Source organism: Orycteropus afer, unplaced genomic scaffold, assembly GCF_000298275.1.
Source record: "Orycteropus afer afer isolate SDZICR_OR568_19922 unplaced genomic scaffold, OryAfe1.0 scaffold00130, whole genome shotgun sequence".
NCBI classification, from domain to species: Eukaryota; Metazoa; Chordata; class Mammalia; order Tubulidentata; family Orycteropodidae; genus Orycteropus; species Orycteropus afer.
In genome coordinates, this window is record NW_006921717.1 from 5,248,531 (window position 1) to 5,267,398 (window position 18,868).

General features: G+C 57.8%; 1 protein-coding gene across 1 annotated transcript in view; it reads left to right on the forward strand.

Annotated features, from left to right (window-relative positions):
* Positions 1-18,868, forward strand: part of MACROD1 (mono-ADP ribosylhydrolase 1) — a 179,521-nt gene that overhangs the window by 144,545 nt on the left and 16,108 nt on the right. Inside the window, exon 4 of the mRNA XM_007944990.1 lies at positions 18,720-18,749. Within this exon, the coding sequence (XP_007943181.1) occupies positions 18,720-18,749 (30 nt within the window). The remainder of the gene's footprint in view (positions 1-18,719; positions 18,750-18,868) is intronic.

An 18,868-nucleotide genomic window follows, 5' to 3' on the forward strand; every position in this document is an offset into this window, starting at 1 on the left:
AGGGGAGGCGGGGGCGCCGCTCTGCGCACTGCCCGGCGGGACCCGGCGCGGGAGGCTGCGCCGCCGCGCGGGGACTCGGGGCCTGGCGAGGAGCAGCGGCCTCGCGTCCCCCTCCCCCTGCCCTCCACGAAAAGCGCCGGAGGGAGCTGGGGAGTCGGCCCCTCTGGGGGGGTGAAGGGAGGGAGGCTCCCAAAGCCAGCCTCCGGAGGAGGCGGGTGAGAGAGGAAAGGGGTGGTCGCTCACGCGCCGCCTCCCGCTACACCCCTCCTCCCCGCACCCACTTATTCATCCATCCTTCCACCCATCCGTTCATTCATTCATCCATTCACCCATGCATTCATTCACAAACAGCCTACCCTGCTTGCCTTGGTAACCCCTTCCTCCCTGCCTGGCGCCCCTTCCCCACGTGGACTTCTGAGATCTGGGCCTCTGCACCTGCCACTCCTCCTGCCCTGCGCTTCTCAAAACATCCGGCCCCTCTGCCCCTTCCCCAGGTCGTGCTGAGTGAGCTGTGCCATGACGGGGTCACATCCCAGCCCCACCCCTCCCCTCCCCTCTCCAGTTGACTGTGACCTTGGGCAAGTTACTTAACCTCTCCTCCAAGCCTCAGTGTCCTCCAGGCAAAATGGGAGCAGGTTGAAAGAGACCTGTGCATGGGAAGGTGGTGGGGGCAGTGTCTGGCGCACATTAGGGACTAGAGAAATGTCGTCCTGTGTGGGGGGCTTAGCATGATGGTGAGGGGGCAAAGTTGGACCAGACCTCCCTCTCCTCCTCACCTGCAAGTCCTCAGATCCTGGCACTCCCCGCATCTCAGGGTCTCCCTGCGTCTGCCCACCATGCCAGGGTCAGACCCCATCACCCAGCTCAGTCATCCCTTTCTAGCCTCCCTTCCCCTGGAGGGCTGCTCTGGGTCCCTCTGCCCCACACCCCAAGGGCTCCCCATAGCTCCCAAGTCCATGCCCAGTCTCCCTCTCCCCAGACCCATTCTGACACTCCAGGCACCGAGCACTCCCTACCCTTTAAGGTCTGACCAGGCCACTTCTCCCCCACCCCAGGACGCCATTGCACACTCCCATCGGGGGGGATGGTAGCCTCTAGGGAGCACAGGCCCCTCTCTCCCCTCCACCTGCCAGGAGCCTGAGGCTTTCCCTGCCCAAGGCTGCCGCCTCTGTCCCCACTTGAGCACCCCGAACTAGCCCTCCTTCCCTCTCCTTCCTCACCTCTCCCTTCCAACTTCCTCCCCCATTAACTTCCTTACAACCTTCTCCTTTCTATTCAATTCACCAAACAGCTATTTTTTCCTCCCAATTTTTATTTATTGCCCAAACAACATTATACCAACAATAAAAGAAAGAAAAATCACCCACAATCCCATCGCCCTGTGGCGTCAACAGCCTTCATTCCCCTGCTCCTTCCAGGCCTGTCCGTGCACAGGCAGCTGTCATTTCCACAGAGCTGTGGTTCCGGTCCACCTCCCCAGACCCCTGATGAACATGGGGACCCTGGGGCTAAGTCATGCCTCCATCGCGGCATGCAGCGTGTTTGCTTAGTAATTATGCTTGTGTCTCTCTCCTTTTTTAAACGGAACCAGTCAAAGGAGGGACCCTTTCCTTCCCTGCCTCCCTCATGCCCAGCCCAGGGCTGGCACAGAGTGGCCACTTGGCACACCATGGTGGGATAAAGGAGATGCGTATGGCTCTGGCTGACATGTTGCACTCGGCTACCCTTTTCCTAACTGCAGTTTTAATGGCTGTATAGTATTCCACTGAGCTGATGTAGCATAACTGGCTCAGCCTACCTGGTAGCGGCACACAGTACAGAGAATATGTGTGGAGACCCACTGTGTGCCATTTTGGGTGCTAGAGGCTGACAGTGAATCAGGCCCCTCTGGACCCCTCTAGTAATGCTGACAGTCCATCAGGCGTATGGGCACCCACACAGGTTTTTTTTCTTTTTTTTTTTTTTAAAGCTATTGAATCAATTCTAATTCACAGTGGCCATACAGGACTGAGTAGAACTGCCCCCAAAGGGTTTCCTAGGCTGTGATCTTTATGGGAAACGATCATCAAGTCTTTTTCCCAAGGAACAGCTGGTAGGTTGGAACTGCTGATGTTTGGTTAGCAGCTGAGCACTTAGCCACTGCGCCACCAGGGCCCCTTACCTACACAGAGTTCAGGATCTTGCTGGAACAAACATCATTACTACATGACTCTCCAGGCCACAGGGACCTAGTCAGGTGGGACAACCCTGAAGCCTTCCCAAGGGAAGTGGCTTTAGAGCTGGGTCTTGGAGGGTGAGGAGGAATGTTCCAGACAGACCCAGGGAGAGGCTCATTCCACCTGTCCACAGGTGTTTTGCATGAAAGAGCCTGGTGTTTCGAGGTCAAGCATTCTTTGTTGAAGTATGGGGAATCGGGGAAAGGGGGGACCATGGTGCCAAGTGAGGTGGCTGATGTCAGCCAAGCCAGGTGTGCAGGGTCTTGGACAAGCCTGGGGAGCCCAGATTTCATCTGGAGGCAGTGGGGAGCCAGGGAGTGTAAGTACAGGAGGAGCACAATTGGCTATGAGGTTCCAAAAGATCACTTGTTCATTCAACAAACACTTGCTGAGCCCCTCTGTGATGTGAGGCCGCCGAGGACACAGGGTCCTGGTGAAGGTGGTGGGCCCAGGTCCAGAAGGACTCAGCTCATCTCATGGGCTGGGCATTCACAGGGATGCTTTCAGAACAAGGGCAGCAGATGTCACTCAGGGACGATTTGTGACTTCAACCTTGAGCTCACCAAGCCCCCGCTTCCCTGCTCCCTGGGCGGCAGTAACCCACGCAGTGCCCAGCAGCCAGGTGTGGCGGGTACCAGGAGGCAGAAAAGGTCACCCTGGCCTGCCCACAGCTTCACAGCTCCCTCGCCTCCCGAGCAACCCACCCACCTGTCTGGAGTCCCCGGATCTGGATTCTGCTTACCACCACACTTATCAGCTGGTGACCCTGGGCACCAGCCTAGTCCCACTGCATCTCAATGTTCTTATCTTCATGGGGCCGTCACTGACCTCAGTCTAGTGTGACCTCCGATGAGGTCCCAATAGGAAACCACTTTGTAAACTGTGAAATGCCAAAACAACATGACAAAACAATCCCACCCTTGGCCTCGCTGGGACCTGTTCTGGGCTGAGCCAGGGGAAGAAGGGTCAGCGTCCGCCCCACTAGACCATCTGCAGGCATTATTGGGGATCCCCAACCCTGCCCTGTATGTGAGGCCCCCTAGGTCAGCGGACAGCACTCAACACCACCAAAGAAGCAAGAGCAGGTGTGTAGAGGGTTTCACTGCGGGCTGTAGTCACCACCGAGGGCTGAGTCTCAGAAGGTACAGCCATGCCAGCAGGCCCAGCTTGAGCACTGTCTCCAGGGAGATGGGCCCACCCCCCGCCTCTCAGCCCCCTACCTGGAGCCAGAAGGCCTCCCAACAGACTTTCTGTCCCCATCTCTGGGTTCTCAGTCTTGGAGGTCACTGTCCTCTAAGGTCCTCCAGGTTCCCTGGGCTTGGGGACACCTGAGGGAGGGCCTCCAGGGAGTCACTGAATTCCTGGTTATCCTGGCTCCCACTGGGTGACACCCAGAACACTGTTCACATAAGTTCATGGACGTGTGGTGGGTGGGCAGGCTGGCAGTGCTCATCATGTCAGAGTCACGTGCTGGGCACACCTTGCTTGGAAGTGCAGAGAAGTCTCTGATGGGCATCGTCACTCATCATGCCCCTACCATCTCTTGCTGTTGGGTGACACTGAGTCAATTTCGACCCCATCTGACCGAGTAGAACTGCCCCACAGGGTGTCTTAGGCTGTAATCTTGACAGGAGCAGATTGCCTGCTCTTTTCTCCCGTGCAGTGCCTTGGTGGATTTGAACTGCCAAACTTGTGGTTAGCATCCAAGTGTGTGACTGTTCATACCACCAGAGTTCCTTTTCCCATTAGGATTAGGGACCAGGCAAGGCCGAATTTCAGAAAGAACAAGGGAGCTAGGCCTCCAGCCCCGGAAGAAGGTTCCAGAGAGGGTACTCCATGGAGCAAGTGCAGCAGGGGCAAAGTCAGGCAGGGCGAAGGCACCACGGGGTGCAGGGTAGGGCCAGACCCCTCAGTCGCCCCTCGGAAGCTCCCGGCCAGGTGGAGGCCCCCCAGAGCTCCGCACTCCCTGCTCAGAGCACCCTGCTGCCTCCGGACTCTGAAACAAGCCCCCCCCCCCTTCTGCTCTCACCCTTCCTTCTGGGGCTCGACCTCCATTGTTCCGAGGGGCTGCCCAAAGCCCGCCTTTCCTAACCGCGTCACCTTGTTCTTGCTTCTGACTCGGCCGCACTTGGGTAGCACTTAGCTCGGCTTGTGATTCTAGACCATCTGTGTGAACTGGAGGGATATGGTTTTCCGGTGACTGGATGACAGTCAGCATTTCTGAAGTCAGGGTGTAGCTGTGGTCATTGCTGGGACAGTTTTCTTCCTCGGTGGTGCGTCAGATAGTGTTGAAGCTGAGACTGGGGTGTCTGTAGGCACCAAGGGGTGTTTTGTCGATGCCCAGCTCTCTCACCAGACTGTGAGTGCCGAGGGCCTGTTTTGGTCCCTGCGTGTCCCCGGCACCTGCCACAGTGCCTGGCTCGTGGACAGAGCCATGGGGCATTGCTGGATGAATGAATGAACGTTCATGAAGAGTGTCAGGCTTCAACAGCCTGACAAGGGGACAAGGACAGCACTGTCCGAAGGCCAACTGCAATTCATAAAAACGTGAACTGCAAAGAGGGTGGTTGCAGGGGCTCGGGGTGGCAAGCAGACACAGCCCCAGCTATCAGGGGTGGAGGCAGGGGCGGTCTCAGTGTGTGTGTGTGTGTGTTGGGGGGATGAACTCGCCTGACCGGCTGTGGTGAGAAGCCTCTAGGGGAGGAGGGTAAAGAGGGAGACACCAGACAGTCAGAACCCAGGGCTGCACCCCCTGGGTAAGGAGGGGTCCCATGTCAACCCACCTTCCCCAGTCATCAGGACTAAGCCTGCTGCTGCCCAAGCTGGTCTCTGATGGGCTCCTCCTCCCCCTTGGGAACCTCCTCTTCTCCCCATGGATGACATCATTCCCTGCCCCCTCCCCTCCTCCAGGGGCTGCCTCTCCCACCCCCCTCCCTCACTCCCCTCTAACACTGTTCCAGCACAGGGATTGCCTTTCACTTTGATTCAAGCATTTCTGGACACTAGCTCCCCTTCATCTGTTAAAACACACGCCAGGCCCAAGTTCAAGTGCACAGGGTGGTGGGGAGGGGCTGTGCCTGGAAGGACAGCCAGGAGGTGGGAACAGCATGTGCAAAGGTGTGGGCGTGTGGATGGGGAACAGCTGGTGGCCGAGGGGGTCACGGAGAGAGGATGCTGAGGGGAGGCCAGAGTTGGCAGTGAGGAGGCTTGGTGGCCGGCAGAAGGGGTGGAGGCTGGAGCCAGAGACCGTGAGAAAGGGTCTGTCAGGTGAGAGTGAGAGGGAGGGGCCTGAACCAAATAGGCACGGACCCAAGATACCATGGGGCCTTGAGTGCCCGAGGTGGGGCTGGGGGGCAGATGTCCCGAGTGCGACATCTGGTGCCTCAGAGACCTCTGTTGGGGTCCCAGTCTCCAGTGACACCATCCACCCGAGGTCACTTCTAATCCCCTGTTCAGCGTTCAGAACTCTGGTGGCCTCAGCTCCACCCTCTTCCACTCCCTGCTCCAGTCTGCCTTCGCTTGGTGCCTCTGTCTCCTCCACAACCCAGTGGCTCTTTAGGCCTGCCACCCCGAAGCCCACACCTAGCTCCCCCTACCAAAGTGGCCCCCGATGCCAGGGGCTGACCAGCCTTGCCTCCCCAGGAATTCAGGCCATCTCCTCAGCCCTGCCTTGTGGGTCCTTTCTGTTCCCCCAACATCCTGCACAGCTGGAACCACCTAAGATGGTACCTGGGGGCAGTGGGAGTTCTGAGGACAGGGTATTTTGAGCCAGGGCCCCTTTCCAGAGTCTTGGCGTTGAACAACTGTGGGTGGGGGCAGATGGCCTCTCCTGGGGCCACTCACTTGCCCTCACCTGCTGGGCCCAGGTGCTCCAGGGCCAGGGGAGTAAGGAGAGAAGGTGTCCGAAGCCCAGGGTCCCTGTCCCAGAGTCTTGGGGGTGCAGAGCTCTGACCCACAGCTGGAGTTGGGGGGGCTTGCTCAAGGCCCCTTCAGGCATAGGTGCTCTGGGCAGCCAAGCTTAGCAGGTTCTGAGTTTAGTTTGATGCTAAGGCTGGACACTGGGAGGAGCCGCAGGGGATGGGGATGGGGAGAGGGCGGGACTCCATCAATGGGAGGCACTCCATCAATGGGAGGGGTGGGATGGGGTTGCCCGGCAACCATCACACTGCTGCTGTTGCTGCTGCTGCTGCTACTGCCTCGCTGCTGCCTCCAGGAGGGATTCTCAAAGAGCTGAGCAGAAAGGCTGGGCCTTGGAGGGGCTGAGGCAGGGCCTCGCATACCAATGGCAGCCCGTGGGCCTCCCCTCCCTCCCCTCCCCTCCTCCTGCCTCCTCTTCCCTTCTCCTTCCTCGTTGCCCCCTTTCCTGACTCCTCCCTGAGCAGAACCCTGAGTCACTGAGTGGGGAAAGCAGGAGGGTGGAAAGGTAAGGGCGCTCCACCCAGTGGGGACCCAGAGGCCGGCAGAGTCTGGGAAACGAAAGATGGCTGCCTGAGGCTTCTAGGATGGGGGGGGTGTTGCCCTCAGCTCTGGGGTCTACAACAGGAGGGAATGGGGCAGGGGACACATCCTCCCTACTCCCACCCGTACCCATGGGCCTCCCTAGCACCACCAGGTGAAAGAGCTCTGAGTTTAGGTCAGACACACTGGCTCTTCCTGGCTGAGTGACCTGAGCATCCCACCTCCCAGCCTCGTGTCCTGAGAGCCCTAGGCCTGCAGAGAGCAAGCGGTCAGCAGTCAGGAGGCAGGTGCCTGCCACCACTGTGTCTGATGGCAGGGCTTCGAAGGCCTCGCTCCTCCTGGTGTCACTGTGCTCTGGTGTGAGGAAGTCCTTCCTGGTATCTGACTTAAGTTCCCTGTGTAGTAAGCGGTTGCCGCCTTTCTTCTGTCCTTATTGGGAAGAAGCGGACGTTGGTTCAGCCGCAGTACAACGCCTTGTATTTGAAATGCTACGCTGGGTGAGGACCCAGCTGTGTGGCCTCCTTCCAGGTCCTTTCTCCTAGGTCCTCACTTTCCCATCTGTGCAAGGAGGGGGTTGGACTAGGTCAAGGCCGACTGCTGCTCCCCAGCTCTGGCACCTGCCATGAGTCCCCATGGCCTTGGCAGAGGATCAGGGCCCTGGGGGCCTGGCCTGAACTCAGCCCCAGTCCCCTCTGCAGAACTCACACACACTCACCACACTGCTACCAGATGGGGCCCAGTCAGTGTTGCCTGAATGCATGCATGATCCTAAGAGCAGCTCTTGGATGCCAGGCCCTGGCTGGCCTCGGGGAGACAGCAGTGAACAAAGTGGACCAGGCTCCCCTCCTCACAGGCTGCCATCCCGGTAGCAAACCAGCAAACAAGTGAAAGGATGAAGTCATTACCGGACATGGTGTGGGCTCGGCAGGAATTCAACAGGGGTAAGATAGGAATGGGGGGCACATTTAGCCGGGTGAGCAAGGGAACCCTCTTACAGGAAGGGACGTTCTCACTGAGGCCTGAAGAGGAGCCAGGTAGAGGTGGCAGGGGGTGCAAAGGCCCCAGGGCACAAGTGAAAGCCCCCCCCACCTGTTTGAGGAAGAGAAAGGAGGCCAGGAGATGGGGGTTGGGAGCGAGGGACACAGCATGGGATGCAGCCTCGCAGTGATGAAGGGAAATGTGGATTTTTATCCTCAGAGTAACAGGAGGCTATTTGAGAGTTTTAAGCAGGGAAGTGACATGATCTAATTTATATTTTAAAACGGTCATCTGAACAACCACTTTGGAGAGCAATTTGGCAATAACGAACGGAGTTAAAAGATATGTATATACCACAACCCAATGGTTCCGCTCTCAGGCGTGTTAAAAAATAAACCAAACCCACTACTGTGGAGTCGATTCTGAGCCACAGCGCCCCTAGAGGACAGTGGAGAGCTGCTGCACAGAGTTTCCAAAGCTGTAATCTTTGTGGAAGCAGACTGCCTCATCCTTCTCCTGAGGAGTGGCTGGTGGGTTAGAACCTCCGGCCTTTTGGCTAGCAGCTGAGCGCTAAACCACTGCACCACCAGGTTCTGGAGCGATGCCAGCATGTGTGTGCATGAGGCATGTGTGAGCTGCAGCAGTTTGCGAGAGACAAAATTGGATGGACTTGATCTTCAGCTGATGGGAGAAGAGAGAAATGAGCTGTGGGATCACCCCACCCTGGAATACTATGCAGCGGTGAAAACTGCAGACTAGTAACAGGCCCTGAGAAAATCTCACAAGCATGCCTGCAGCAGGAACAGCACATCACAGCAGGCTCCCATTGGTGTAACAGCCACCAACATCGTAGCTTGTTGAGGAGCGTGTGGGAGAAGACTAAGGAAAACCAGGAGCTGACACCTGCCTCTGTGGGGCGGGGTGCCGGCTCCCAGGGCTCCACTGTTTAACGGCACCATGATTGCGGGGCTGGGGGAAGTGGTGGTTCAGTGCTGGCATTCTTGCCTTCGGGGTGGGAGACCGGAGTACAGTTCCCAGCCATCGTACCTTTTACACAGCCACCACCCATCTGAACGGGTTTTGGTGGAGTTTCTGGACTAAGACCAGGAAGGTCCTGGCCACCTAGTTAGGAAAACCCTAGGGATCACAGTGGTCCAACCCATAACCGATTGTGGGGATGGCACAGAACCAGACAGTGGCCACTGTGCCCTGGGCTTGCCGTGAGTCCAGGCAGCTTGATGGCCACTGACGACATCTTTAGGCTGGGTGGTTCAAGGCAATGTTTTATATATGTACATTTTATACACACACACACACACACACATATTGTTGTTGTTGTTGTTGTTGTTTGCCGTCGAGTCGGCTCCGACTCATAGCGACCCCTCCTTGGGTTTCCGAGGCAGTATCACTACGGAAGTAGGATTGCCCAACCTTCCTTCCGAGAAGTGGCTGGTGGGTTTGAACCGCCAGCCTTCTGGTTAGCAGTCAAGTGCCTTAGGCACTATGCCACCAGAGTATGTGTATATATATATATATATATAAACAAACTCACTGCCATCGCATCGATTCCAACTCATAGCAGCCCCCTTTGAATTTCTGAGGTGGTAAATCTTTACAGAAGTAGATTGCCCTGTCTTCCTTCCCCGGAGGGGCTGCTGGGTTTGAACCTCCAGCCTTCTAGTTAGCAGTCAAATGCCTTAGGCACTGCGCCACCAGAGCTCCATACACACACACACACACACACATAACATGCACACACACTGTATAGGAGCCTTGGTGGCTCAACAGTTAAGGATTTAGCTGCTAACTGAAAGGTTGGCTTTTTGAACCCACTCAGCGGCTCCAAGAGAGAAAGACTTGGTGACCTATCTGCATAAAGATTACAGCCTGAAAATCCTACGGGGCAATTCCACTCTGTCACATGGAGTCACCCTGAGTCAAAACCCAGTGCGCAGCAGCTAGCAATAACACACACTTGCATACATATGAGATCAAGGGATATATGTATATGAACTTCTTTAAAACCCCAGTAGCTGGGGGAAGCTGCATGAAGAGTAAAGGGCGGCCAAAAGGCAGCACAGGTGGGGTGACAGCGTGGGATCTTGGGGTTCTGGACTTAGAAGCCCATCTGGCTGCCCGGCTGCCTCAGGGCTGGCACTGTCTCCCCTTCCAAACTCCTGGTTTGTTTTCTCCACAAGCAGTCCCAGCTTTCTCCTATGAGGAAAGAAACTGAAGCTCAGAGGGGGCAAGGGGCTGCCTAGGGACACCCAGCGAGCTGGGGGCAGAAGAGCCTGTGACCTTTCCCTGGGTCTAGTGGGGCCTGCCCCAGCTGGAGCTAGCTGTACAGAAGAGTCCAGCTGCCTTTGGGAACCACGCTCCACGGACCCCAAGCTGTGGACGAGGGGCCCATGCCCACCTGCGGGGCCTTCCCTAGGCCCCTTCACCCTCTGAATATCCCTACCACCACCTCCCTGCCCGCCACCCCAGGACCTCCTCTCCCACCTACCCAGGGCTCCCCTGCTCTGCATCAGTGGAGACTGCCCGGCTGGCTGGGGCCCAAGGCATCTCCTGGTAATTGGGTTTCAGAGAGCTCATGGTTATGCTAATGGTGGGACTGGAGTGGTTCCTGGGGGCGGGGGCCCAGACCGCAGCCTCGGGGTCCCACAGCCCTGCCTGATTCAAACACCAGCTTCCTGGCTTCCCAGCCTCCTGACCTTGGGCTAGTCATGAACGCTCTATCTCTTGCAGGTGGGATGCAGTCAAAGAACCCACCAGAAACCCTTGGCCCAGCGCCTGATAAACGCGCTATAAACTATTTCTTGTTTCTGTTTAAAATCTCCAAGGTCCTAGAGGGAAAGTGAACAGGCCAGTCTAGGCTTCGAGATGCGCTAACGGTGACTCACTCAGCTTTTCGTTTACGCGTATTATCCAATTTGGGGCAACGAAAGTGGATTTCTCGCGGAACAAAACACCACTTTGTGGGAGGTGCCTGGGATGGGGTTGGAGAGTGGGTTTGGGAGGACCTCGGTTTTACTGAGCGTTTGCCATCTAACCTGGGGTTCCTGGCCAGGAGTCTGGGCAGCCAGAGGTCAGGCCACCAGGGATGGGCAGGGCCAGCTGGAGGCAGAGCCCAAGGAACCGAGGCAGGAGGGGGACCAAGGAGAGGTCTAAGCCAGCGGCAACCACAGCCAAGTAACCTACTTTGAGCTTTAAACGGCTGACTGGGCCGCTTTTGTAGGGAGAAAATGTGGGGGTGGGATGCCACAGGGCAAAACCAGGGAATGGGGGTAGGGCAAGGACGGCCCTGGGTAGACGGGCTGCGGAGGGCAGGCCCAGCCTCACTCCCAGCTCAACACTTCCCTGCCCCCACTGCAGGTTCCCCCAGGGCTGACCCTGCCCTGGCCCCCCCTTCCTTGGCTCAGGGGGAACGAGGAGGAGGTAGGGGAGCCTGGAACAGGGCCAACGGGAAGGAGGAGACAGATGGCAAGACCCCAGGGGTGGAGGCCCAGCCAGGTGGGTGCAGGTACCAGCGAATTTGGGGAGTCCCAGGGCTTTGCTCAGAGAAGAGGGAGTGAGGGACTTAATTCTGGAGGCAAACAAGCTGATTCTGGCTGAGTAGGAGGCTTAGAGGTCCAGGCTGTGGCAGTAGACCCACAGGGTTCCAGTCCTGTCCCCGTCACCCTACCTGTGTGGCCCTGGGCCAGGTACTTCCCTGAACCTCAGTCTCCCCATCTGTAAAATGCGCCCGAGGACCCAAGCCTGGGATCAGTGGAAACTACTGTTGATTTTTGCTGCTGTTGCTGTAATCCAACGAGTCAACACCGCTGGGCCCTGTAACCACCTGCGCCCACACCCACCACAGCGGTCCAGCCCGATGATTCACAGGTGTCTCTAACCTTCTCAACCATGCCTCACAAAGGCCCCGCTGATTGCCAGTCCCCATCTCCCAGATGAGGAAACCCAGGCCCCCAGATGGAGAGGAACTGGTCTAGGCCTCACAGCCGGGCGGTTCAGGCCCAGGCCTTTCAAAGCTCAAGAACCTTGGCTCCTCCCCCCTCGGGGGCGTGGTCCGAGGAAATCAGTTCTCCTCTCTGGGCCTCAGTTTCCCCATCTGTGAATCGGTTGGGATAGTGTGTGTATGTGTGTGTGTAGATGTTAAGATGGTTGATAGAGGCCTGGCGTGATAGCCTGCTTGGGACAAAGTGCCTATAAATGTGAACTGTCCCCCTACCCAGCCCAGGAAATGTCCAGTCAGCTCCCACCTCTCTCCAGGCAGCCCTGCCTCAGAGGAAGGTGGCCTTGGGCTTAGGGGACAGAGCTTGTCAAACACAGCACCTGCTCTCCCAGCTTGAGATGCCTTTGAAGTCTCCTGTTTTATCTTCAAAAATTCAACACGTTCCACACTTTATCCCCTCTGTGGGGTGCTCTAATCTATAGCCTGTTTAAACGACTCACCCTCCAGTCACACCAGTTGGGCCTGGGGGCTGGGGGAGGGGGATAGGCGATGGTGTGAGTTTCCCAAGAACAAAAGCCACTCCTCTAACGCCCTGTGGACTGGGGCTGCTGGGCCTTGGCCAGCCAGTGGCCTGAGCTGCTCAGAGACCCAGGTGCTGGGCCAGCAGTGGGGGGCTGGCCGCCCTGGGGGTTCGGGCCAGGCAGGCTGTGACAGCGAAGTGAAACACAGGCATGCAGCCGAGGGGCTGGGGGGTGGCCAGGGCCTCCCAAAGCTGCCGGGAGGTCTGGGAAGGATTCCCGGAGGCAAGCATCACCTGGTCCCGCTCTCTCCCCTTCTCTGTCTGATCTGTCAGTGGCTCCCACGCTCTGTGACTCACCAGGCCCCACACAGGCTCCTCCTGCCCCCGTCCCTCTCTGACAGCCTCTCCTCTTCTCCCCACCTCACTGTCTTTCAGCCACTGTGGCCTCAGACCCACCAGCCAGGCCACTGCCTCAGGGCCTTTGCACTTGTCCTCTCTGCCTGCAGCCAGTGTCCGCCCACTCCTTCTAGATCAGCCCCTACCCCATCCACTTGACTCTCTCTTCTCCCTTCCCTTTTTTTTCCTTCAGAACCTCTAGCGCTAACAGTAGTTCTTGTTCAAGTGTATTCTTGTTCTGTGAGTTCTTGAGTTTCTGTCTCTTGGGCTAGAAGGGAGCTCTGTCCTGGCAGTGGGCCAGTCTGTGTCCCAGTGCCTGGCACAGCGAACGGCTTGATCCGCATGTATCAGTGACAGAGAGCTGAGGTCTGAGCTCCTGATGCAGGGGATGCAGTCCAGGAAGGGGCTGAGGGATTTGGGGCGGTGTCCAAATCAGGCCATGCAGCTCCCTGGCCAGGTGGGGGGGCCTCTCCAGGCGTTTGAGAGTGTGCAGCATGAGATGTGTGGGAGCGGCGGGCAGGGGGATGCAGGGGGTGACGGCTGCCTCCAGGGGCACCCAAGGCCATGCCTGCCTCAAAGTCACCGCTATGGGTGTGCGCCCGGCCTCCTCCTGGCCCAGGAACCTGCTCAGCGCTTTCCTCGGGTCACCGCCTCTCCTCTCCCGGACCAGCCCACACACAGCCCCTTGCTTCCCTCACTGCCAGCCCCCGCAACCCCGGCTGGAGGAGTTACCTTGTCAGGGAAAAACCTCCAAGCGGCTCTACACAGAGGAGGGATGGGCCAGTCTCCTACCACTGCCCTTGGACCAGCTCCAGCTGGGCACCCACATGCCTCTACCCAGGTTCTGCCCCTTGAATGTGGCTCCTCTGCAAGGCTAGTGAAAGAGAGCTGAGGTGTCGAAGCCAGGCAGACCTCAGTTCAATTCCAGGACCCTCGGGCGGCCCAACCCAGAACTTAACAGTCTCAGTCCGTGTGCTAGGCTTCTTCTGGGGCCGGGGACACACAGGAATGAGATGCCCCTGGGTCCCACCTTCACACAGCTCAGCAGAGGAGCAGGGGCACTCCCCAAGGCTGGCTCCTGGGCTGAGGGATGGTGGGGCTCTCTTCCCAGAGGAAGTGGTGGTTGAGTGGAGCTAGGAACTGTGAGCAGGGGCCATGGTCCAGGGGCTGGAGCCTTCCGGGCAGAGGCACCAGCCTGTGCAAAGACCCTGGGACTGGGGGAATAGGGCAGGTTTAAGGACCTGGGGTGTGGCTGAGGGACAGAAGGAGAGGAAGAGGAAAGAGGTGAGGTGAGGAGTCACTGGGGGCCCAGGGGCCTGGAGTGTGCCAGGGACCAGGTTCTTTAAGTAGAGAGCAGAGCAAAGCACCATTGTTGTCTCTTGTCGATTCCAACCCACAGCGCCCCTAGAGGACAAGACTGGAATTGCCCCATGGGGTTCCCAAGGCTGTCATTGCAGGAGGCTCTCCAGGTCTTTTCTGGTGCTGAGCAGCGGGTGGGCTCAAACTGCTCGGCGAGCGCTTAACCCATGTACCACCAGGGCTCTAAGGGGAGCTTTTAATCAGGAAGCTGAAGGTAAAATAGAATGCGCTCAGACTTGCATTTTGAGAAGTTCCTTCCGTGAAGCTCTGTTTCCTCATCTGTAAAATGGGTTCATAAAAGTGCCACTAGCACAGGGCAAGGATTAGACGAGGTTGTGTGGGTCTGGAGTTTACCAGAACCCAGGTACTATTGCCTTCCAGGCTCCTTTCTCCATTAAAAAAATAATAATTATTAACTAAAAATTATATTTTATGACTATTGGCATTAAGACAAATATATTAATATTATATATTAAAACATTTTCTTTGACCTAAAAGTTCATTCTTTTTTTTTTTTTTTTTCCTGATTTTTAAAGAAATAACGTTTCTGTGGGCTCCTAAAAGTGTCATGGGGCTGAGGTGCTTTGTCTCCTCTGCCCAGCAGGAGAGTCAGAAATAGGAGACGGTCTTTAACCTGGTGTTGCTTGGTAGGAGGAGGAGGGGTGGGCACCTCAGGGCAAATGAAAGAGGGGTCTGTGTGCTCCCCCTCATCCTTCTCGCCCTCCTCTCCCTGCCTCTGCCCCTCATCCCACCTCACCCCTGTTTAGGCCTCGCTCCCCGTGGTGTTTGGATGCTGCAGTAATGGCTGCCCTTCGGTCCCCAGCCACCCTGTGGGAGAGTCGGGCAATGCTGACCTTCCCCTTCCTTATCCCCCACTTCTGTGGCTCCCGTCCTGCCAGGGAAACATTCGGACTCATTGGCACAGGCAGGGGTGTGCGACAACACTGGGGTCACTTCAGACCACGGTGGGGTCACCTCACACCACAGTGGGGCCACCTCAAACCCCAGTGGGGGCAGACAGGCCAACTCCAAGAAAGCAGGACCAGGACACCTGCATCTCCCTCGCAGAGCTCACCCTGGCACCCCCACCCCCAGCGCTCACCCTGTCTCCCCCACCCCAGCTGAACGCAGGCCTCGCAGCCCAGCTCCCTAGAGCCAGTCTGCATTCCGTGAGTGAAGGCCATGAGCCCTGGCTTGGACTCACAGTCTAGTCTTGGCCACTCACCCATCACCCACACCCTCAGCAAAAGGGTGTCAGGAACCTTTACAGATGAAGGGAGAGGGCAGGAACTAAGAAGATGGATGTTGACAATGGGGTGTCTTGGACTCAAGCATCATTTCCCCCATTCCCATCTCACTCCAGGAGCCAAGGTTTCCCCGTCTGAAAGAACAGGCTAACATCCAGTGGTGATTCAGAGGAGAAAAAGTGGAGGGCAGTGGAAGAGGAAGAAGTGGGGCCTTGAGCCCAGCATCTGAGGTTAGGCCAGGCAGGAGGCAGTAGAAAGGGCAGGGGCAGGGAGGTGCCAAGTTGCCGTGGGGTGGACCTGCCTGTCAGTATCTCTTGGCACCAACGCCCAATTTTTGGTTGTTCTCCTGCACCAGCCCCCCTTCAGGTAGCTTGGCCCAGCTGTGGGGAGCTTGGAACAACATTATGGGCACACAGTTTGCCTGAGCACCAAGACTCCTGGGGAGGGAGCCCAGGAGAGACACCATCCTGGCAGCTGTCTTGCCCCGAGTCGCCGCTGTGGAACTGCAGAGTGTGGTGGTGGGTAGGAGGGAACACTGAGGGCCAGCTTCGCAGGTCTGCTGAGTGTGGGGCAGGCCCTGGCCCAGATCCTCTGGAGGTTGGAGCCCAGGCTGGGCCACACCTGCCCTTTCCCACCTGTGGCAGATAATGCCACTTGGCCAGCCCTTCCCTGCTCCACCTGGTGAAATCCTTCCTCTGCCCCACTCCCCTCCTCAGCACCTCCATGTGGCTGGGCGGGTGGGCATCAGACCGGCTCACCCCAAGCCCCTCGCCCAGGCAGGGCCACCTGTGGAGGGATTTGGGGGTGCAGGGCAGGCCAGAGTTGGCATCTTCTTCCAACAGGGGCCTGCAGAGTAGCAGGTCAGCACCCCTTCCCCTCCCCACCCCTGCAAGGCACACCGCCAACCCATTTGGCACAGTGCCACCTTTGAGCTGAAGCCAGCTCATTTGCAGCCGGTGTTAATTAAGAGAGAGAGGTGATGGGGGGAGGTGGGGAGTCGTGGAGGGCAGCTCCGACAGCCGCCAGGACTGCCCCACAGGCCCATGGACTCAGGGGCAGGCTGTCCATCAGATGCCCAGCCCTCACCTCCAGGAATATCACACGCACAACACACACGCGTCACCCAGACCCACTAGCCGACCCACTGCCATCGAGTCGATTCTGACTCATAGTGACCCTGTAGCACAGAGTAGAACTGCCCCATAGTGTTTCCGACTGTAAATTTTTACAGAAGCAGACTGCCTCATCTTTCTCCCATGGAACCACTGACCTTTTGGTTAGCAGTCGAATGCTTTAACCACTACGCCACCAGAGCTCCTAGATCCGCTGGCAGGGCAAGGGTGAAGCCTGCATCTGAGAGGGCCCGGTTTGGAGGGAGGTCCCAGCCCTGACCAGAGAGCAGCCTCTCCCTCCACAGTCCCTCCGACTGTCTGCTATGAGGTCTGCCTGCTTCATGGCCTGGCTTCGAGGTCAGGCAGAACTGATTCCAATCCTGCTACCTCCACTGCTCGACTCAGCTTCTTGGACCTTAGTTTCCTCATCTGTAAAATGGGAACAGTGCTCTGCCTCGTGGAGTCAAGGTAACAAACGGGCTCATTTGTGTAGAACACTCAGTTGGCGTCTGGCAGTCCTCGACAGCCAGGAGAAATGTGTGCTGCGGGGCAGAGGCCATGGCCTGGCGCCTTCTGGGGCAACTCACCCACGGCCTCCTAAGCCTCGTGCCCCACGGTGGTGTCTCCCTTGGCCCCGCCGCCCCCTGAGCACTCCCCTGGCCCCCTCGTCCTGCTCTAGGTGCACCAGCGTCTCCACGCCGCTCCATCTTAATTAGCTGCTTGTATTAATCTCACACGTAACGTGGCAACTTGCAGCCCCGGGTTTTCGAGCTGTGCAATTAATTATTCCCCAAGCGAAGCGCTGTCAGCTCTAGGAGACCTTCCTCCCAGCGCCGCCCCAGCACCACTTAGCAAGCGGCGTCCGCGTCCGCACAATGCCCGGGCCTGCAGCCTCGTGGCCCAGAAGTAGCTCCACCAGGCCTGCTCTGCTCCTGTTCGAACAACAGGACCTGGGAAGATGGGACGGGTGACGAAACGGAAGGCCCAGCCCAGGAACCAGGACTCCTGGGACACGGGCCTGGGGCATAGCATTGTCCCCACCCAGGCCGCACCTGGACCTGGGGACTGCACCTGCCCTGTCTCACCCATCGCTGCCCTGTGATTAGCACCAACAGTTAGCACAGGGGCGGCCTTTGTGGCCAGACCTGGGACCCAGGCTGGAGAAGGGGCCCGGAAGGAAGGGGGGAGGGGAGCAGAGGGGTACACCACCCTGACACTCCAGCAGACAGGGTGAGCACTGCCAAGCTTCACTCTGTCCCAACACTGGTGCCCATGGGGACACGGAAGGGGGCGGAGCAGGGTGGACAGGGCTGTCCAGGAAAGGGACGGTGACGTGACCTCCGGCTCTGCTCTCCCTGGAAGGGCTCCCGTCTGGGTAGGGGGTTGCAGTCTGGGCCACTCCTCTCCCTTGAACTTCACTTGAACACTGACGCAGCAGTGTTCTCCCATGGCACACATGGGGAAACTGAGGCACCGAGCGAGTGGCCTGAGTCATCCATGCTGTGAGGTTATGTTTGTGTGTCAACTTGGCTGGGCCTGGTTGAGTGGCTGGGCAGCTGGATGTAGTATTCCCCACAATGAGACTGGTCATCAACCCGATGGTGGAATCTACTGGGAGCAGGTGAGTAGCTGCCTTTGGGATGTGTCTGCTTCCTGTATATAAGGGAAGCTTTGGGAATGGTCTCTAGCCTATGGCGCGCTTGGACCCTGCATGTAGCCATTGTCATTGCCCAGCAGCCTGCTATGCTCTGCCGACCTTGGGACTTATAATGGACTTAAGTTAATGGCCTGCCGTGTGGTTTGGTAACATCGGGAATGTGCCTTTATACTTGTCAACCTTGGGGCTTCTCAGCCTCAGCAGCCAGCAGCTGTCTGAGTAAAGAAACACCTCTAGCTCCAGTGGACCGGGAGCAGGAGGCAGAGCTGGACCCCAAGGTTGAGGGGCTTTCACCCAGCCCCTAGACCCTGGCACTTTGAACTTGGATTTAAAGCCTCCAAATTGTAAGAATAAACTTCTATTTGTTAAGGCCACTCCATTTGTGATATATTTCTTGTCAGAGAGGCACTAGGGAACCAGAACACATGCGATGAATGCAGCTTGGTCGGACTGTACTTCCATGTGCTCATCCCTGCACCGTGCCGCCTGGGGTAGGAGGACCCTTACACCCCGCCCTGTGTGGCCCTCATCCATCAGGCATCCCCAACCCTGGTTCCCATTCTCACGCCCCTGCTTGCTCCCCGGTACACTCGGCAGGGTGCAGGGCACCACTTTGCCTCCTAGTGGCTTCTAGTCTGTGTCCAAGGTGCCTGCAAGCCCTCGGGCAGGGCCCAGGGCCACCCCGTCCTGGCCTCAGCTCAGCCCCAGGCCCAGCAGCAGACCTGGACCTGTCACTCAGGTTGATCCCCGCCCCGTGACCCCTGTCCTGGTCCCCCAGTAGTCCCTCCTGACTGACCGGCCTCTGTCTCTCTCTCTTGCAGCCAACAGTTCCCTGCTTGGAGGCGGCGGTGGTAAGTGGACCCTCAGTGCTGTCAGGGGTGAGGGCCGGGCATGAGCATCAAGTGGGGTCTGTCCCCCTGCCGTATGGGGTGAGGGCCGGGCATGAGCATCAAGTGGGGTCTGTCCCCCT